The 22,845-nt window shown below is 39.0% G+C and overlaps 1 protein-coding gene across 1 annotated transcript in view; it reads left to right on the plus strand.

Moving 5' to 3' along the window:
- Positions 1-22,845, plus strand: part of PTPRR (protein tyrosine phosphatase receptor type R) — a 113,860-nt gene that overhangs the window by 50,754 nt on the left and 40,261 nt on the right. The window contains exons 3-6 of the mRNA XM_075274418.1: positions 6,404-6,517; positions 6,897-7,052; positions 12,088-12,198; positions 21,608-21,867. Coding sequence (XP_075130519.1) covers positions 6,404-6,517; positions 6,897-7,052; positions 12,088-12,198; positions 21,608-21,867 — 641 coding nt within the window. The remainder of the gene's footprint in view (positions 1-6,403; positions 6,518-6,896; positions 7,053-12,087; positions 12,199-21,607; positions 21,868-22,845) is intronic.

The raw sequence follows: 22,845 nt of genomic DNA on the forward strand, positions 1-22,845 counted from the left end.
TTTGGGATCTTATGCCTTGTTAAAATTGGTAGTTTGGTGATTATTGTAATCAAATAATTTAAATTTTTTTTAGACTTCACGCCATTTGCCATTTCGGTTATAGCTCAACTATGTCATACAGTAAGATGTGCCAAAATGTGGTGCATCTTTTCATATCTATTTATATATATATACTAGCAGGAGGACCCGGCTTCGCACGGGTATATTACATTTTATGTTTGTGTAGTGGCCCCATAAGAATTGTCCAATTTTGCACTGGTGTATTTTGTATGTGGTTTGTGTGTATGTCCATAAGCGTCATGTGATTATGTGTATCTCATTTTGGATATCAGTGAAAAACCTGTGATCAGTTGTTATGAATACCTTTAGTAAAGCTGTATCTAATCCTTCCCCGTGTAGTACTGTGTTTAGATGCAAGTATCTAATCCTTGTTGATATGGTACTGTGTGCAGATGCACATATCTAATCCTCCGGCGTGTGGTACTGTGTGCAGATGCGCGTATCTAATCCTCTTCCGTGTGGTATTGTGTGAAGAGGCGAGTATCTAATCCTCCGGCAAGTGAAACTGTGTGCAGACGTGCATATCTAATCTTACGGCATGTGGTACTGCGTGCAGACATGCGTATCTAATCCTCTGGCGTGTGGTACTGTGTGCTGAGATGCGTATGTAGTTCTCTGGCGTGTGGTATTGTGTGCAGAGGCATGTATCTAATCCTGCCCCATGTGGTACTGTGTGCCGATGCAGGTATCTAATCCTCCAAAGTGAGGTACTGTGTGCAGACACATGTATCTAATCCCCCCTGTGTGGTATTGTGTGAAGAGGGGCGCATCTAATCCTACAGCATGTGGAACTGTGTGTAGATGCGCATATCTAATCCTACGGCATGTGGTACTGTGTACAGACATGCTTATCTTATGCTCTGGTGTGTGGAACTGTGTGCAGATGCACGTATCCAATCCTTTGGCATGTGGTACTGTGTACAGATGCGTGTATCTAATCCTTCAGCATGTGGAACCGTGTGCAGACACAGGTATCTAATCCTTCAGTGTGTAGAACTGTGTGCAGAAGCGCATATTTAATCCTCTGGTGCATGGGACTGTGTGCAGATGCGTGTATCTAATCCTCTGGCATGTAATACTGTGTGCTGATCTGTGTATCTAATCCTCTGATGCATGTATCTCAGTTTGGATATCAGTGTTGGATTGTGCATGTGGAGTGCCCGTGTGTATTGCATTTGGAATATGAGTGAAAGACTTGCAGGTTTGTATTGGCTAAGGGGGGGGGGGCATTGTGTTTGGAATGTTGTATCTCAGCAATGGTACATCCGAGCGAGTTGGAGTCTCGTCTTAAACCTTCCCAGATACCTGAAGTATCTCTGTACCAAATTTGGTGAAGATCGGTATAGTCGTTTGGTTTGCAATAGAGAATGGACAGACAGAAATTCATTTTTATAATATAGAGAGATATATATCCTTTTTTAAGATTTATTTGACAAGTGGGTGTGATTTCATTTGAAGAGGGTGTAGCTTGACATGGAATGGGGACCTGGCTTGAAGGCTTTCACCACCTCTACCAAGTCCAAATTATTGTATCCTTCATTAGTAGCTACTCCACTGATACCATCCCAGTCCTTTCTGCTCCTAAGCAATCCTTTCTGGTAGATTCATCACAGTTATACTCTTTGCTGTCAAGTGGGCAGTCCATGTCTTTCTGTTCCTGTCTAGGACCACAGACCTGAAAGTACAAAGTATAATTGTGCTGAAACAAACAACAATGATTGCTTGGGAATGGTTGGGGCTAAAGAAAAAAATTTCAACTGCACCAGAATTAGTGGAGCAGCGGCTATTGGAGGGATGTAAAGAGTTGGAGTTGTTGGGGGTAGCAAAAGGTCCTCTTTAAAATGTCTAACTTGTAGTAGTTTTGGATTTGATCAAATCATCACTGAAGTCATGTAGAAGACCAAAAAGCTTTTGCATTTTAAAAAAAATTTAAATAGCTAAATAGTCAAAAATCACATCATGAAGTAATCTATTTACCTCCAGTACAAATTCTACAACAATGGTTAGGAGAGAATAAATGAATTTTCACTTGTATGAAACACAACTATAATCAAAGAGTGATGGGTTACCCAAGGGAACAAGTCAGTGCAAATATGGAACCTGCCATCTCTCTGGAAACAAAAGCAGGCAGCATCTCATCTGTCAACAGCTGATGTGTAATACTTCCTAGTACAGCATATCAATGACAAAAATGACTTAAAACATGCAAAAATACATAAAATATCTCACAAACTGAATGGTGAGTGGCAACATTTCAGTTACCTTGTGCTCACACAATTTGCACGTTTGCATTTCAATCTAATATCCCCGGATCTGTCAACTAGATTATTTTCTCTAGGGATTTTATTTTGGCAGTATCATTTTATGTATCATATAGGTCCACAATATTATTCCATTTTAGCTGTAACATGCAACCACTACAGAAGAGGCAGAAGCCGCTTGGAAATTGTAAGGATAATTAGCGAGACAATTTATAGAAAGTGTCATCATCTCTCCCAAGCCAGGTGTTCAGAGTATTGCAGTAGAACCAGAAGGAGTGCGGGAGCGAGACAGCTTCATACAGAAAGGTTTAGCATCACACCTTGATAGATCTCATTATAATGAAAATAAGTGAAGGTCTAACAGAAAAGGTAAGACTTGCCTGTTTTTCCACCTGTGTCAGACACTAATATACGTTGCTATTACTGTACATCTTTGAAAAGAAGTAGCAAGGTGTGTCGAGCTTTGTAACATTGTAGTCAAACATACTGTATGTAATGTCTTTATTTTCTGCATTCTGAATGTTATCTCATGCATATGGCTTGTACAAATGTGTATTGTTACTACTTGTTATATACGATATTATAAAGTGTATCAACTAATTTACTACTTGTCAAATATGAGTTATATCTGGTACTGTTCAATATGCCAGTAATTCCCATCTTCTACGTTTTCTAAGAGCCTCAACTGTAAAAAAAAAAATAATAATTTGGAATTCATAAGGAATTACATTCAATGTTTTTATTTAGGATTAAAATGCTGAAGGCCAATAGGATAGGCCATCAATGTCAGACTAGACACCTGACCCTCAGCACCCCATCCTCTCAACTGTTTGAAGGGAAGCTATTCTACAGCCTCTACAGTCTTTATATTAGTCCATCTACTTGCATGTTGTCTACATACTAGAGGTGCTTCAGGGTATTGCGGTTTTATCCCTTGTAAGTGATGTTGATGACTTGTTGTAATTACCTGTTGTAATTTTAGGCATAAATATTCCAATTCAAGAAAACCCATGTAACAAAATACTGATTTCTATTAGTAAAATACTAATTTGGTTTGTCTAATGGTGTGAATAGACAGGGCTTTACTCTTTGGTCTTCTCATCATACAATCACATTACTTTTACATCCTCAATACCAGAATGTAGAGTCAGAGCAAATATTAACCCCTTACCAACATTTTACGTGCATGTCAGGTGATTGATATGGAGAGCGCTTGGGAACTAAACACTCTCTATATGGGGCGTGTGTTGATTCTATTTTACAGTAGGCACCAAGGTAACAGCCAACACTGATGGTGGCTGTTCATCACATAGATGCCATGGTCAATTGCATGCGGAAATGATTGTTGCCACCAGCCACATAAAGATAGAAGTGCAGTAATATGTCATTATACTGCAAAACACAATAAGAAAAAAAAAATCAAACATACTAACCCACACAATTAAGGTAACTTGCAATGTATAATAAATAAGTAATTCAATATTTCCCCATTTATAATTTTTTTTCTAGCTTTCTATTAAGGGAATATTGAATGGTGTCATTCGTAAACACATTTTTTACCCACAAAACAAGCCCACATACTACTATGTGAATAGAAATATTAAAGGATATGGCTTTTAGAAGGCAGGGAGGAAAAACAGAAAAGTAAAAATAAAAAAAAAACTGCCTCCAGGAGGAGTTAAAAGGTGTAGGCATTTGTATTGTATGAGGTGTTCTTAATAACCTCAATTGCATTTGAGAAATACTCAATATTCCTTTGTACACGTCTCTTGGTAGCCTTCGGCCCCGTTCACACGGGGCATGGGAAGCCGCATGAGAATAGGACCAAACTGCGCCTGCCGCGACTGTCGTGGCTTCCGACAGTCGCGGCTTCCGACAGTCGCGGATTTCCAACAGTCGCGGCTTCCCGCTCTGGAGTAGTCCCAAATGAATGGGCCTAGTCCGGAGGGTGCTGCCGTGAGGCGGATGCTCGGGCTGACTCAGCCGCGGAATCCGCCTGAAGAAAGAGCAGCTCGCTTCTTTTTTCCGCTAGTGGGAACAAACCGCTAGCAGAAAAAAGAACGCTAGCGGTCTGGATAGACCTCTATTGTGAGGGGACGGATTTTGAGGAGGATTCAGTGCCACAATCCACCCCCTCTTGCCCCGTGTGAACGGGTCCTTTTAGATCTGGGTAATGATGGCAAATATGTGATGGCCAGTAAAGCATTAAAAGCCTTTCTAATATCGGACTATGCCATAGCTTGCCCAGGCTTTAGTCTCGGCTTGCAAATTAATAAAACGACAATTTACATGATAATAGGGCTCCATAGCTGTATAACAGAGACATATATAGAAACTGTAGAATCACCTGTACAAGGTTTATGACCAGTTTACTGCTGACAGACTTCCTATTCAGTAGACAGGCAGCACACTCCTCTTTTATCATACTGCCTCTGTCCCATCCACCCCTGTAATACAGACCTCATGCCTGGATTCTTCCTTGGTTTGTCCTCATCAGCTAATTTCATTCAGGACATGCTCGACTTGACAAAGTGCAGGCCTGCCCGAATAGTTGCAATATATTGATTATTATTAATATTATTGTTATTATTATTCATGAACCAACCTCTTAATTGGATATTCTATATCTGAATCTATTGCCACATGTTACGTGCAAACTGGGTGTATAATATTTTTCATCTGTTAACTTTATATGGATCTCATTTGCTCCAAGCTGGGAGCAAACTTTTTCTTTCCTTTTTCACTATTTTTCTCTATATCTTCAAGAATCCGGTAACCAAGCAATCTAGCACTATGAATTTAGCAACTATAAATCGAATGGAAGACCCTGTGGAGTTTTTTGTTCCTTTTGTTTCCATTGTAAAGCATGGACTCAAGACCTGGTTCAGCTGGTTTCCACATGTGCCTGTTACCATCCCCCCCAGCTAGGACAGCATGGCTCAACATGCGGCATGGAAGAGAAACCTACATGGAAATGCGGACTTCTTCGTTCAAGGAGATGATTTCTGGCGTCAATTGCTGATGTGTGAAGATGCTACAGCTGACTGGTATTTCTTTCTATTACTGTGGACACGTGGGACACTGTTACAACCTGGGAACCTACCATCACCCACCTACCCCAGGAGTTATGGAAGCTTGGCAAGAGAGCAGCACCCTGTATACCTGGATGGTCTCTGACTTCCTTGGGGCAGTAGAACACTGTGGTAAGCAGGAGGAGGAGGGCTTGTGATGAAGGACAATTGGGGCATTTTTTGTGGTTAAAAGGACAATAGTGCTGATGCAAGATACCGAACTATCAGCTGTGAGCAGGAGATCTCACCACCTACCAAAGGAACTGCCACATGTTATCATGATAGCTGCATATGTCCCACACCTATGCAAAAATTTCTGCTTGTTATATCCACATGCTGTGACCCCCCCTCCTCGTGTCCTACAACCAAGTCGGCTGTATTATTATTATAATTATTATTATTAACATCAATCCGCACAGAGAACTAAATGATCCTGCAGTATGTCTGTGTTTCTTTATTTTTTAGTTGCTATGATTCCTAGGATTTCTCTATCTGCCATGAGCTTCTATGTGTTTCTCTCTTGTTATATACTACTGTACCATCTATGAAACTGTATCACTGAAATTTCCCCATTGTGGGACTATTAAAGGAATATCTTATCTTATCTTATTACTGCATATAAATAAAATTACTAGCAAGCTCAAAAAAGAACTGCTGTTCCTTGCCATCCTTTAAAGGGAGCCTGTCAGCAGAACCCAGCATATCAACCCAGGCCCACAGATTGACAGGTCAGGATCGCTTGAATTACGCATTGATTTTACCTTGTGAATCGGTGTCTTCATTGCCGAGATATCACTGGTTTTGTCAATATCCAAATAAATTCCTTGGAATAAAGAGATTATTGCCACATATTACTTTAGGATAATGGAAACTCCCTCATTGCTTCAAATAGCTTATCTGTGGGCTGGGTTGATATGCTGGGATCTGGTGACACTCCCTTTAATGCATATAAATCGTTCATATCAATTTATTTTTTTAATTACAACTGAATCTTAATCTGTTTTGTTTCAGATGTTAAAAATGGATGTTAACAAGCTAAATACAACACTACTGCGGAAATTTCGCCAAGGAGTTGCTGCAGCTCTAGGCCTCATACCACAGCAAGTTCACATCAATCGTCTAAATGTAAGGTCACCAACAGTATATATGTAGAAAGAGAGCCATGGTTTATTTTACGTTTTTTGATACAGAAAACTTGTTATGATTCCCATAACTTCTTCTTTCTGTTGAAAAGTGACATGTGGTCTAGGGGATTCATTTAGTTCCTTATACTGGTCAGTCTGGAAAGACACACTACTTTAATAGTTATCATAATATATAGATTTTTTTCTTACTAATTATTTGACATTTAGCAGCTAACAAACACCTTAGTATCACTAATTTCCTTCATGTCAAATTCTAAGGGATTATACATTTGTGTATACTTCATAATTGTATGTTGCAATTGCCTTTGGTTATTAACGGTTACTTAAGAAGGAAGCTAAGTCATATTTCTCTCACTCAGGGAAAGAAGAACTGTGTTGAGCTGTTTATTTCCCCATTGAACAAAAAGATAGGTGTTCCAGACACCCTGCCCTCTGCCGAGGTCCTACGTTCGCTCAATCTGCACACACTGCACCAAAGATTGGCCCATTTTGGAATAACTGAAGTCTCTCCTGAGGTAAGTTTATTATATAGTAATGTGTATGCATGTGAGTGTATATAGCATTCCTATAGCATATAGCTACCATATAGCTGCGATTGTACAGATGTGTCCTTCCTTACCCATCCTGTGGACTTAATATATTATAAGATCTTTGGTGGGAAAAGATCAGCTCTTTTGAAATACATGATTTTGGTATGCTCTTACAATTTCTCTATTCAGTCACCAAGTATTTGTGAATTGTAGCTTGTCAAGGGTTTTACCAGCATGTCACAATGTTTTATTGCATTTATATAAAGAGAAATTGGAGTCCATAACCAATTTTAAGCTAACCTAATGGTGGACACATCTATGGTTACAGGACATGGCTAAATCAGCTGTTCCAAGGTGTTGTCCCAAGATTGCAACCATACATAGAGTAGGTGATATGTGTGTGATCAATAGGGGTCTTGTTCCCACTGATGAGAATGCGGATGATGTTTCACCATGTACATCCATGAAATGGTGTTCTCTTCTTTATTTTATATTAGCTATCAATAAAAAAAAACAAAAAAAAAACACTTAGGTAGTTCCCAATGTAGAATTTGCATAACTACATATATGTTCAGCTTACACTAGGTTCACACCATTATTCAGCTTTCCATTGTTTAAGTCCACATGGGGACCTGAAAGATGGAGCGTCTGTCCGGTTAAAAAGTGGTTACCCATGTGGACCCCCTGGACCTTGCAGGACTTTTCTCTCTGCCAAGTTTAGGCGGAATCCTACAGAGACTCCAACACAGATGTGAACCTAGTCTTAAATATGGAGATGAACTTGTCATCTCTAGATCAAATTAATGCACAGATATTTTTGCAATAATCATCACTTCTTATATCATAGAATAATGATGACTTTAGACATTTATGATGACCTTAGATATAATATCATCATGAGGGACATCCTCCTGGCGTCCTTGCATTCAGGCAGAAATCTAATCTGATTTTGCTGTTATTTACTCCATAGAGGATGATGACTGTGGCCAGGTGATGGTCCTGCTCATGCCTCAGGCCACCACTTCTGCCCGGCAGAAGGTCATAAATCAGACAAATCCTGCACTAGGATCATCAAGATCTGCTTATGATATGCTGCACTCGGTGAATATGGCCTATGTATTTTATGTATGAGTGGTTTGTTTGTGGGGTGTGTGGGAGTAGAAATCATGCATCATATTTCTAATGTGTCAGTAGTGTGCCTAATATGGGGGATATTATATATTTGAGCATGTTTGTTGTTGAAGGGAGAAAGACAAGACAAACTGTTTGCACAGGGGCCCTTTGCTGTCAGTGTGGGAACCGTTCCAAAACAATTAAGATTATAGTCAATTTTTTGACAAGGATAAACTGCATAATAGCATATAAGAGCCCATATAAGATCTTACAAGTCCTTAAGGTCATATGAGAGCCCACTTTTTACTATGCCCTTATCTTGATGCATAAAGGTAATGAAGCAGCTTCATTAAATTTTTATATCCGTTTATTGTTGCTAATAACTAAGCCATTCTATGATCATAGACTGATGGCTGAAATGTTGACATTTTTCATCTTGGGTTTCACATAACATACAGTATTAAGTTACAAGACACATCGGGGAACCTTAGTAACAAGGTATAAATAAACAAAGCAGCGTCTCAAGGGAGTTGTACATTATAATTATCTCTTTACCATACAGTAACATTTCTGGTATTGACATTAGAATATATATTATACCTGAAAATGACATTTGTAGTGCAGACTAACTGCCTTCACTAGAGAGTCATGTTGTGTTTATTGTGGGGTATACTAAGTATCTGCAGAGTCTAAAAAGCACAAAAAACAATCTACGAGAACATACAGTTACAGTGTCCCCCAAAGGGCCAGTGCTAGATGTAAAGCCTTGTTGTGTTGATGTAGTTTAATGTTTTTTGCACTTATACAGCTTTATGTTAACCGATCCTTTTCTGCTATGTAAATGGGAGTAGCTCCTGCTTTGTATTTTCCTGAAGGTGCGTGGAGCTTCTTGTTGCTAGACAGCCCTAGCATTTAGACAGTGCTTGGACATGTTCCAGTTAGTCGGTGGCAGGCTGCAGTTGAGGGAAGAAGTTTGTAAGAGTTCACCATCCCCGCTATAGGTTAGTTACTGGTAATAAGGCCAAAATAGGTAGTCCCATGCCAACAGACCCCACTGTGCACAGAAAGCCCCTTCTTTTGTAACTGAACATCACCATTCTGGAAAAAGTCAGAGGACTAGAAGAGGAAGTGTAGAGCAGACCCCACTTCCATCCGTGGTTGTAAAGTGCCTAAACGTTTGGATACATTTCCTGTAAGTTATGATGCCTCCATGTTAATCTGTAATTGGAAGAAATATACTAGAGATGGGAAAACCTTATGACATTCCTTCTACCAAATATACAAGGGTTCACCTGCTTTTTTCATCTCAGGACAAACTTGTTTGATCGAAACCAGAAATGATATTATTATAATCTGGGGTCTTCTCAAACTCCAGAGTATAATGAGCAAAGATTTAGGGGATGTGAGTAAACTTAACAAACAGCCATACTCACCTGTCCTGGGGTCCTTCACTTCATCTGTTGGTAGCTCAGCCCATTAACAGCTATGACTTGGCCTACTGCAATTCAGACCAGATGACTATGATGCAATGAGTTCAGTTCAGCAAAGCCATGGTCAGACTGAGAATTTTTGTGGTCACGCAGTTCATGTTTTCAGGACTGAATATAATCATCTAATTTATCCTTTAGTCCGTGTAACACCAGAAAAAATCATCTGAAACTTAGAAAGTGAGCACAGTACGCAGAAAACTAGAAAGTTTAGCTCCTTGGGACAACATACCCAGTGAGGCTGGCAAATATCTCAGGAATCTTCCAGTCATTCATACTAGTTAGATGAAGTTATTCTTTGCAAATTCTGTTTTTAGATTTCTATAGAAACAAAAGGGCAAGAATTAGAACATAGCAATCTGGCAGTAAAACACAAGCAGGGTATGTATAACAATGTCAGCCACCAAAATGAATACTCACTATTTTGGAACTCTGAGAAATCTTGTCCAATCCAATAGAATCCATTTATTTATTCTAGTATTTGTGCTCAAGTATTTGAAGCCGTCAATGCTCTTCACACAGCTATTTCTGCTGCAGTAAATATTCTCAGCAAGGATCATTTTTACCCATAGTCTCTACTGCTACTTCAAGTGATAATCTTAGAAGCTTAGGGGCGGTTCACACTTACGCCCGCTGTCCAGTTTGTGCATACCGCCAGGTTTCCGTCTTCAGCCCCGGCGAAACTGGATAGGGGACGGAAACTCGGCGGTCAGTTTTAAAACCCATTCACTTGAATGGGTTTGTAAGGGTGACCGTCTGTGTGGGCCTTCTGCCTGTGTGCGGGAAAACCGGTCTCTTTAGCCGGACACAAAGTCCTGCATGTCCCTACAGTGTAGACTACAAATAATAAGGAGCTTAAGCCATTGCCACAGCCAAGCAAACAAGTCAAGAGCCTGACACTATTGCTATATTTTCTCCTTACTTTGTGGTTGTGAAGGGGAGTACTATGTTATGTAACGGGAAGTTTGTATAATTTTGTGTTTATCAGTGAAATTATATATTTTACACACTTACAGATGATTTAGAAATATGTTTTAGTCAGAAACTGAAAAATGCTTTGTAAAGTGCAATAATATAAACTATATTGCTGACAACATAATATGCAACATAAAAAGAAAGTGAAGCCAGTTTTGTCTGAATAGAAAGCATGTGTTATTCGGTTTAGGGTGCCACATAGGGATCTATATACCCATATACTTTGTTGATAATTTGATATCTGTTGTGAGAAGGTGACAGGCAGAGTGTTGGAGTCCAGATATATCAGCCCCAGGTTTCTGACATATGTGTGGTCCAGGGCAGATCTGGAGTAGGCCTCAGCCCAGGTGTAGATCCTTGGCTTTTTACTGGGCCAGAAAATGGCTGCACATCCTGCATTGTGTACAGTTTCATGAGGTGAAAGGAGGTGTAGGGTTCTGTCCTGTAACTCTGAGTCCGGTGAGACAATATTGTGCTTGTTTTGTTCATGTGGCTGGTTATCCATTCTGTTTAGTTAGTTGCTCAGACGAGCAGGTTATTATTTTGTGTTTGCCTGGAGTTAAAGCTGTATTGTTTTGTTTATTTTGTGTCTGAAGTGAAGGTTTATTTGTTTTCCAGTTTTTTTTCTAAATAAACCAGTTTGCTGCATATTTTGGGTCCCTGTCTTGACTGTTTGGGTCTGCACCACTGCTGCTACCGAGCTAACTTCCCCACACCACCAATACTAACTTGTGGCATGTATACCATTTTTTGTGCAATTTGTTCCAGAATTCTGGTGCATTTACCATAGCAAATGTGCCCCAACATACTCAGAATGTTACATATCAGTCTATTCAATCCATCCTCAGTTGTAATATAATGAATGATCTGTGTTCTTTTAGGGTATAAACTGCTCCATGTTTTGAGGTGGATATATCCCCCATTCATATTTCTCTAACACTCACAAGAGTATCAGACAGTCTCTGTGTGAATGAGCCACAAGTAACCATGTGGATGGAATACGTAGAACACATAATAACAGCTCAATTCAACCTTTGTGCTTAACAATTCATTCTGCGAAAGTGTTTCCACCTGCGGGGAAATGGGAAGGGTCATATGAAATTCACAAGTGTGTGGGAGTACAAGGGAGGGGCTGAGAAGCCAAATGAAAGATTATATTTAACTCTTTCCTCCGCGCACAGGTGAATACAGCACCCTCCTACTTGATGGGCCAGGTGATTTCTAAGAAAACATTTACAGTGTTTGCTTTAGTTAGACCTGACCACAGTCCTTGTGTGGGAAGATTATTTTAGCATTACAGGGGATGTTAGCCTTACATCTGTCTAAGAGACCTCACTCTTTGGCCCTGCTCCTGTGCGGTGCATGATGTTCTAGGAGTTTTATAGGATGTCAGAAACATTTGCCTTAGGTTCTTCAATAAATATACCTTTGTCTTTATTTTGAAGAAAAATGTTCTGCAGGGACAACATGAGGCTGATAAGATATGGACCAAAGAAGGATTTTACACGATTGTTATCTTCCTCAGCACATTTGTCATAATCGTCACATGCCTAATGGTGAGTTATACATTTATTTATTCTATAACACTGGCTGTAATGCCCCACTTGTACTCTGGTTTATGATTGACAGTCACTGTGTGTGTTAAGTGTAAGATGTACTATAAGTGGCTGATACCTGTAAACTATACATCATATGATGACAATATTAGGTTAAGTTGTACCCCTCTTTTTCTGTTCTGTTTAGAAAAATAAATAAAAAATAACATTGATTGTTGGTCATAGAATAGACACAAAACCACCTGCCGACCCATTTACGGATTCACCGGGTTTCCATTATGGAATCTTTCATTTTGCAACACAAAATAGAAAAGTTTGGTGCTATTTCGTCTTGCAAAATGTGATTTTTGGAATCTGCTTTGGATACTTTGATGCAGATGTGAACATGGTCTCAGTGTGATACTGTGTTTTTATAACATATTAGGTCATTTTTAGTTAACCACAAGCATGGACAGTTCCAGTTTGTGATGGTTGTGTATCAAATGTTACTGGTTCAAAGGTCATCAAATCCTATTACCAGCTTTTTATTACAAACCTACATTATAGGAAACAATGATGGCAGGAGTAATGTATTATATGTACTAGATAACTGTACTAGTTATCAGTCGCTTTCCTTCCAAATAGTGGCCAGATATTGGATAAAGGCCGTTTCAGGCTTTACACAGCATTACAAGAAACTGGTTGCGAGATGTACTCTTTTGCTTTTTACAACAGTTTGACAATGTTTGTATTGGATGGGCTATTTCCTCATACAGTTCCATCAGAAATCCTCAACCATGCTAGGCCTGTATGGGTAAAAGTATATCCTATAAAAGACGTAAGTCATAAGAATCACTCCAGTTATCTGAAGAGTTCCCTGGATACAGGGTTGCCATATGCTACCAGCTTACAACATACAGTCTTGTGCTCTATATACTTCCCTTACATTGTTAATAGTTATTCTTTCAGATTTTTACATCTTCAGAGTAAAATTTTTTTACCCAGTTTACGGCCGTCATTGAGACACATATTGACATAACAGTTTTCCATTATTGGTTGATGATTTTTTTCATGAATATTTTACCATAATTCATTATGTGAATATGAAATACTTCCCTGGACTGCTCATACTGATCTGGCTACAGTGAATGATAACTTGGACTAAGGCCAAAAAATCATATGTATTTCAAGTTTCGAATCTGTAGCAACAAAATGTGAAAAATGTGCTGGGGGCTGAATACTTGTCGAGTCACTGTATATTTCAATGTTATACAGCTGGCTTGTATTCTTCAAGCTTCCACATGATCTTTTTGCACTATAGGAACTATGAGGGTCAAACTGGAAAATCTGTTCCTTACATAAGTTAGATTTCATAGTCTGAGCCCAGTCAGAAGACAGGGATCCCTAACCTCATAGTGATCTGTGCAGTCAGGTGTCACTGCCCATCCGCAACTTCACTATACTGTATACAGTCGGGACAGTGAAGCTGTGGGCAGACAAGGACACCCAGAATCACCCATCATACTGATGTAAGGAGTCCTAGTCTCCTGACTGGGTTTAGGCTGGGATATCTGGTCAATATATGGACCTGATTTTTTGATTTGGATTGCCCTGTGTGCATGGGACAAAAGTGTTTCACTAAGGGTGGGTTAACATCTGCGCCCCAGTCTCCACTTTCAGGTTTCGGTTTTCTGCCTGAGAAACTGGACAGGAGACAGAAACCGGCAGCCACTTTTCAAACCCATTCATTTGAATGGGTTTGCAAAGTGTCCGCCCGTGAGCGTCTTCTGGTCTCCGTGGCGAAACCATTTTTTTATAACCGGACACAAAGTAGGACTTGCAGGACTTTGTCATGTCGGCAGAAAATGGAAACCAACAAAGCGGAGACTGAGCGCAAGTGTAAACCCGCCCTAACACTCTGTTCACATTGAATAGGATGGATCCATTATCAACTGCAATAAACTTAGATTTTATTCTGTGCTGTAAAAAAGATGGGGGGGAGTAGGCAGACCATAATACATCATAATCTGTTATAGGGCCCTTGAAGAGGGGGAAATTTGCTGAGTATGGCATTCTGTGGGTGATGTGAACCTTCTTGAGGTTTTCTTGCTTTAGAATAGGTCCTGTGGTATGGTCATCTAAATGGGCATAAATATTATGTAATCTTTGGTTCATCCCACAAGTTCCTGCAGCTATGATGTCCATTGAAAATGCCCTTAAGCAGATTCTAAAAAGAGACCTTAAGGACATTATAGAGAAAAAACCTCTTACTCTTAAACATGATGCAAGAATAACAAGTTCCTGAGTATGATAAGCAGCCCCAAGAATCTGCAGTTTGTTTTGTCTCTTTTGGCAAGAACTCATAATGCTAGTGTGAACAAGGCCTTATCCTCCAGCTGTAAATAAAGGAAATACTGAGCAGTATTGGAGAACAGGGACATGCACAAATATAAGTTTATGTAATATTAACAGAATGGAGCATTCATTTAAAGTCATATATTCATAGCTCCTTATATTGTATACAATATATATAAATATGGCTATATGTATTAAAAGATGTAAGTGAAGGTTAATATCCTTGTTTTCCGAGACACACCAGTCTGCATACTAGAATATACTGTATGTTGTGACAGATGCACAGACGGAAGCTTTCACAACAATATTTACCCAGGTGTTATAAACAGAAGAGCTTAAAATGCTTCTCCTCTGCCCCTCCTTGCAGGAGATAAGTTGTGACGTGTAATGTAAACCTATACATTTGCTCTACCTGAATTCCGGATAGATATTAACAACACTTTTGCAAGATGTGTGTCACCAGTTTAGGTGGCAAAAGAAGTCCTGAACCCCCTGTTTGCATCTTCTATCTGCAGATATAAAGACTTTTCACATAAATAGTTGATACGTCATAGCAAAATCCTTTTATTTGTATTTGTGCGATCTGAATCTTTTTGCTTATTAGAAATTTTGTTACAAGTCATTCAACTGTATTGCTTCTATAATCAAATAATTACTTGAAATGTCTAATTCTGATTTTTCTACATATCTTGTAATGTTCTACTTAGCTGTTCGAGTTATGTTGGTGTGATATATACTGTAGATATGCCCTTCCTTACATTTCATCTTAGCTGGACAAGTCTATACATATATATATATATATATATATATATATATATATATATATATATATACCATGAGATGAACAGCCTGATATGCTATAATAAAATGATAGGCTATATATCCTCCTATGTATCCAGTCTACTGAGGGTTCTTATATTGTATTGTATTCAATTAGATTAAAAGGAAAATGAGATCTGTTGTAAAATGAGAGCTAAGTTAAGGGTGAGCACATTTATATGTTGAATCCATGAAGAAATCCATGTAAAAAGATATCATACAATGCTAATGTGAACAAGGCCCTATCCACCGGCTGTGAATAATGGAAATTCTGAGCAGTCTTAGAGACATGGACAGATATAAGTTTATGTAATATAAATAGAAAGGAGCATTCATTTAAAGTCCTGTATTCATAGCTCCTTATATTGTATACAGTATATATAAATATGGTGATATGTATTCTAAGGCTGCATTCACACAGAGTAACGCCAGGCGTCATTTGTGTGTAATTTGTGTGTCTTTTACGGCCGTCATAAAACGTTTACATAGAGTTCTATAGGAAAAAACGGCCGTCATTTACGGCCGTCATTTACGGCCGTCATTGTAATGACGGCCGTAAATGACGGCAGTAAATTACACACAAATTACACACAAATTACACACAAATGACGCCTGGCGTTACTCTGTGTGAATGCAGCCTAAGATGTAAGTGAAGGTGAATATTTTTATTGTCCAAGATTATAGCAGAATATGAAGCAGGACACCAGTCTGCATACTAGAATATACTGTATATTGTGACAGATGTACAGACGGAAGCTTTCACAATATTTACCCAGGTGTTAATAACAGAAGAGTTTAAAATGCTTCTCCTCTGCCCCTCCTTTCAGGATGGCCATCTAGTGGCTGTGCTGTAAATTGCAGTCTACTTAGGATTCTTACATCACGTATTAAATTAGTTTAAAAGGAAATTGAGGTCCGTTGTCAAATGAGATCTTAGTTAAGTGTGAGCACATTTATAGCAAATGAAAAGATATCACATCTGGGGGTCTATGCCCTTATTCAGATTGTTTATCCGGGATTGTCCCTTGATTGTTATCTTTCGGTTAGGCTGTTATTGTATGATAAGAGGGGGATTGGACTGCTGGGACCACTACTAATCAACAAAAGGTAGCTAGAACACCTCTACCATCTGCACTGGAGGAAACTCTACTGAAAGCATCATGTGACATTTCTCTGTGCAAATGTCTCCCTACTTCATGTCCAACTATATGTCCGGCCGAAAAAAAACACAGAGACCGCAGATGGACACCAGTGGTTACCTTTAAAAACCCATTCAAATGAATAGGCTTTAAAGCTGACCACCGGGAAGCCATCCCCTGTCCAGTTTCGCCCGGGCTGAGGACGGAAATCCCGCGGAATGGCACAGGGCGTAAGTGTGAACGCCTCCTGAGACAGTGCTTTACTGCCACTTTGTTCTAGTGATAATATAGGTGAAGGTTGGTCCCCAATGAAAACACAAAAGCACTATGGAGGCAACAGGGTTGTGACAATTGATAAAGGTGAAGGTCGGATTTTATTGTTCATGCCAGGAGTCAAAAGAACCCACAAGAGAAAAGATTATATTTCTACCAAGTAACTAATAAGACGCTAGAGCGATTCTTTCTCATAAATGGGAGATTGTTTGTCACAATTAATGACGATGCTTGAAAACTGTCAACTCCACATGGATTTCACAGACAGTATTTTCCGCTGGTACATCGAGGTAAACATATGGGTTATACACACAAGATACTATAGATATCATAGTCTAGCAGAGGACCACTTTGGAAGTGACACTTTAAGTAAGTAGATAAAACTCTATTATTTCTGGAAGTCTGTACAAAGAAAGAAGAATGGAGAGTTTAGAATATAACACACAGCTACATGTCATAGATTAGAGAATTCCCTCATACTAATGCATTACAGAGGCGTTCATAGTAACTTAGACCAGACCACACACAAACAGGAGTCAAGTTTATGAGAAGATTACACAACTACTTGTAACCACTAGTGGTTACAAGAGGAACTGAGATATCATACGATCAGAGACTCGGCTTTTGCATCAGAAAGCCTTTATATGGTACTGTTAAGCTATGTGTGAATTATTGTGTGTCCAGAGGCTCCATTTTGTATTCACAAATCGATACTTATATATACTGTGGACTGTCTGTACTTATTACCTTTCCAGGAGTTATGTAATATCTGCTATGCTTCCGGATGAAATATTGATAAGCTTTGTGTCTAAGCTTGACGAGTTAGCGGCCATCTCCCTTTATATACTTTATAGGCATATGATTGTTTTTAATAAACAGACAAGTGCCTTGACACAAAAGCATTTTGACCCATGTGTTACCATCTCCCTGGTAAACTGTATAAACTAATAATAACTTGGCCCAGCAGATGAACAAAGAGACTGTTTGAGTCTCACCTTACGCCCAAACAATGTTACACTCTACAACCTGCTCTAAGTCACTATTAATAGTTGTATCTCTACAACACTGCCATTGGAATACATAAAAAATTTAACTTGCACCATGTCATATATACTGTTTGGATTCCTATATGTGTCACCTGTTATATCATATGTTGCAAAGCAAACTGTTCAAGTAAAATGATGAGCTCTTTACTCCCTTCCGAGGTATGTTAACAAGTATGTCATTGATGTCATCTGTTAGCCAAACATTACGGCCCATGCCCAACCAGAATCCCCGATAAATATTTTTTTTTTTTTTTTTTAACTTGGTTTGTTTTTGTAAGCCTCATTACATGGAAACCTAATCTTACACTACTTTTTTGCATTAGGTATGCACTTTAGTTGTGTAAATTGTATATCCAGAGAGCAACATGTGGTTATGTCTCTTAGGCAACCCAAAGAAACTTCTCAGAAGTCCTACTTCAGTGAACATCTGTGCAACTTTACAGAAAAACAAAGTACCTGAAAAGGTTAAAGACAGAGATCTAAAAATAGACCATCCTAAGCCGCATGATGTCTGTAGTTAGAGGATGACTTGGGTGTACTGAATGAACAACACAGCCATTGCCATGCAGTGGGCGATTGCTTTCAAATGGTACATAATAAATCCAGTTTGCAAGGCGTACCTTCCACCTACATACACAAGTAAACTAAAAACATTGCACAAAACACAGCATGCTTAGTCCTTCTATATACTAAAAGGCAGTTAAACAATAACATTGTAGCAGGGACAAAACACGGAATACAAGTATTGTTCTGGAAGTTAATTAAATCTATTGTGCTTAGGTTTGGAGATGGACCATAGTTTTGAGCATTGTTTTTCTGTAGTTTACACTGTTGGATAACATTAAGGAACCACTGCCCATGTTTTAGTGTGACCTAGTGTTTTAGGCCTTAGTAACAATATAGTAATAAATAAGCTTGTCTTGAGATTTAAAGTTTCTCAGCTCGTTCTAGGATATGTACAGCTAAAGCAATTTTTCAGATAGTCTTTCATAAAATATCTACAGCCCTTATGCAGACCTTTGAAGATGGCAAACAAACCCTGTGTGTAGTATCATGCTGCAGGTATAGGTTACCCTGCTCCATCTACTTTTTCTATCCTCCTCCCCCTTAGCAATAATAGGGGCAGATGGAAGAAAGTAACACTGCAGGATCAATAATGATAGGATTATATAACTATTATGATTATGTAATGTAGTCTGTAACCATGGCGATTCATAAATCTGCATAAGAGCTGTATGATAAGATTTCCTTTTACTGGAACTAAGGGGCTTCAGCCAACCCTTGAAGAACAAACCCATAGCATCATCCTTCTTCTACTAAAATTTACATTTGGCATAGTCCATTCAGGCACTATGTGATTTGTCACTCCATAGTAGAACATGTTTCTACAGCTCCAGACTCCAGTGGGGACACGCCTTACATCCAGGGGGCATAAAAAGGGATCCAGATCAGGGAGATCGCAGGAGCTGTACTGCATAGCCTAGGAGCAGACACATAGCTAAGGACTCAGCATAAGGGGGGCAAATCCGTCCAAATGCGCCCCCAACTTAGGTATACCGATATTATTACTATACAGTGACCATATAGTGGTATATATCGGCTCTACAGGGGCTCTACAGACAATTTAGGTGACTACAGTGCAGTAACATTTAGTGGCTTACAGGTAATGTCTCTGACTGTAACTGATTACATTTCCTTTCTCTTCCCTTTGGTCCGCCATAGCCATCTGCAGCTGTGACTTGTCTCTGTAAAGTTTGCAACACAGACATATTGGGCTCTTCACTTTTCAAGGCACCTGTCACACATTGTGCTCACCTACACAAAGCCCCCATCATGCTGCTACCCCAATTATAAAATATATAATATAACACACCCATAATAAATAAAAGTCCTGAGTACATTTTTAATAATGTCCATGTGTACCTTGTTTAAATGGTGCCATTTATTAATATTGCCCCAGGTGTTTCCTAATTAAAAGGTTTTCCAGGTTATCAAAAAAAAAAAAAAAAAAATCCCAATATCTGGGATCCCCACTAAACAGCTGTTTGAATGAACTTTGGTATCTGTGTAAGCACCGTGTTCTATGTTACACAGCGTCATTTATCTCATAGTGGCCATGTAATGTAACTACAGCCTCATCCCATACATGGCTGTAATTACATCACACGGTCACGGTCAGACAGTGTGTGATATAAACAAGTGCCATGGCCCCTTCATACAGTTCATTGGGGGGGGGGGCACTGATTTCTTATTGATAATCTGTTTTAAGGATAAAAATGAGCTGCAAAACCCCTTTAATAAAGCCCAAGTGCCATCTTAAATAGGTTGTCCAGGATAACCGCTTTTTTAATATGAGGCTAGAGGTGCTCCGATGTCTCTCAGGATGTTCCAGTTCTGCTGCTCTGGTGTTTTCTTCCAGTGAAAGTTCCCACAGCACTGTGACGTCCCATGTCAGCAGTCTCAGCGGGTCATATGCGGTGAGGACTCCCGCTAGAAGAAAACACTGGAGCAGCAGAAACCAGACAGTGGTGGGAAATACCAGAGAACAAAAGACAGGTGAGTAAGTTTTTTTTTTTCTTCACCATTCCCGACCTCATATTAAAAAAAGTAGTTATCCCAGACAACCCCTTTAATAAATTGCCCCCTCCCCTTATATTATGCCCCTTGCTCTCCCTGTCATAAATATTGCTCCCCTTTATGTAATTGATTCATAATGTCCTCTAATGAACACTTATATAAATGGCCATATAGAAAAGACTGGGAGAACTGGGTATCACAGCCCAGGAAAATGGTGGACAGCCTGCGCTCTTTCACGAGTATTACCTGGTCACAATGGATCTTTAGTACTAGCTTTTTTCATTGTATACAGGGTACTATGCCTTTCAGAGCTACACCTGAGCATTTAGCTCTGAAACGCGTAGTGTTCTGTATACAATAAAGAAAGCTTGTACTGAAGATCCAATGTGACCGGGTAATACTTGTGAAAGAGTGTGAGCTGTCACCACTATCCTGGGCTGTCATACTCACTTCTTCTCATTAGAGGTACGCCCTTGGGTTTAGAGTAGATTATTATTCAGATGTTGATAGGATTATAATAGGAATTTGTAATGCAAAAAGTAGACATTTTCCTATAACTCTATATTTCACTCTTATCTTGTGACAGGATCCGCTCTTTTTTTCTAAATGTTATATAGAATATAATATATAACTACAAACACGTGTGTACCATTCTTGCATCATTATTTCATCCTGGCTAGTCGATCCTTCCTCCCTTCCACAACAATCCTCCCTTCATAGTAATTTTATTCATTTTAATTGAATCACTTGGATTTTATATTAAGAATTAAATAACTATCATTTATTTAATCTTTGTGGTACTTTTTCGTGTGACTATTATTTTTGCTTAGGGGTTACGTGTAGGTTACATACCATACATAGCATAGTAAATTACAAATCTATTATTTATTATGGATGTACATTTCAGTTATATACCAAACATAGAATAATACTTTACTTACTCAGTTGTAAATGCTATGTTGTTTTTATATATGTTTTTCCACTTTTGCCCAGCACCAACCTAACAAGGCGTTCTATCGAGCCAAATTTATGGCCATATTCAATATTTATAAACAGAAACAATGAATTAAACCTTACAATGAAGAAAACAAACCTCCCACAGCACAAATTATGGAGCTTTTACTGAATGCAGGGCTTTGGTTTTTTGTGTGTGTTTGCTCTGCTTTGTTTATACAGTAGGAGGAGAAAATTGTTGATACTCTTTAGTTTCTATCTCTGTAGGTACTCTACAGATTAAAAGAAAAGATCCAGTTTTCATTGAGTCAGGACAAAAAAAACCAAGAGATACACCTGTCGCCGCTCTCGGTTCAGCCTACACAGTCAGAGGCAAAGCATTCAAACAGTATGGTTCATCCTGAACATATCCCCAAAGCTGTGAATGTTGTTGTGGACCCGCAGTGCCCAGGCACCTTTGAGCTCAGACTTCCAGTTTCTGCAGGACCCTCCCCATTTAAGATGAAACCTGTGGGCCTACAGGAAAGGTAAGCCTTGGCTTCATTGCTCCAAAATACATGAAATGCATAAATCTTATGTGGATGAGTCATGTTGTAACACAGTGCTGTCACTTATTACTATTATTGTGTATTGTCTAGCAGCCTATTACCTTGCATGGTTAGCTTGTTTAATAGAAGTAGCTGAGTTACGGATTCACATGCACATGCATAACACTCTTTATTGTTCTCATGTATTCAAAAATCAGGAAATCAGGTTTTACTTATTCAGTTATATAATATATACAGTGTCCACTACTTCCTAGACCCAGATTTGTTATCTGACTTACAGTATTCACATAGTTGTGGCATATTCTGGAATGCTGCTCACAGATAATACTTATTACTGCCCCTGTGCATATCCATATTGTAGTGTCCCTTCCACAGGAAGTGCTGCATTTGTTGGAGTGTGTGTATGTAGATACATGCAAATACAGAAAAATAAGTAATGCTACAGATGTAGCAAAGCTTAACTTGATAGGACTGAAATTACAGTTGCAGCAAACCTTAACTTGAAAGCAAGTCATCAGATTCCAGCTAAGGGGGAATAGGCCAAAAAGTAAAAACTAAAAAGAAAATGTTGAAATACCTGCCCTGATGGCTACCTGCGTCATCTTAGTAAGATGTAGGAGCTCATTTAGCCTCTAGGGGTATGAATATGAAAAAAAATTGCTGCCACTGCTCATCTCTATGTAAAAGAAGGATTTCCTGCTTCTTCGGGGGGGGGGGGGGGGGGGTAAGAATTGGCAAGAGGCAGAATAACCTCACTTCTAAGCTACTCCACCATGTTAAGAACGTTCCACTTATTGTTACTTCCCACAATCCATAAAAATAACTTCTGTGTGGAACATTTGCAGGATGATCTGTGCCTTCTTTTCTGTTACTAATTTAGAGTACATACAACCATTTGACCACTTTTTATTCCACTTTTTTAGGTGATGTAACAAAAAAAGAACACTTTTGGCATTT

This window comes from Leptodactylus fuscus, chromosome 5 (assembly GCF_031893055.1).
Source record: "Leptodactylus fuscus isolate aLepFus1 chromosome 5, aLepFus1.hap2, whole genome shotgun sequence".
Taxonomy (NCBI): domain Eukaryota; kingdom Metazoa; phylum Chordata; class Amphibia; order Anura; family Leptodactylidae; genus Leptodactylus; species Leptodactylus fuscus.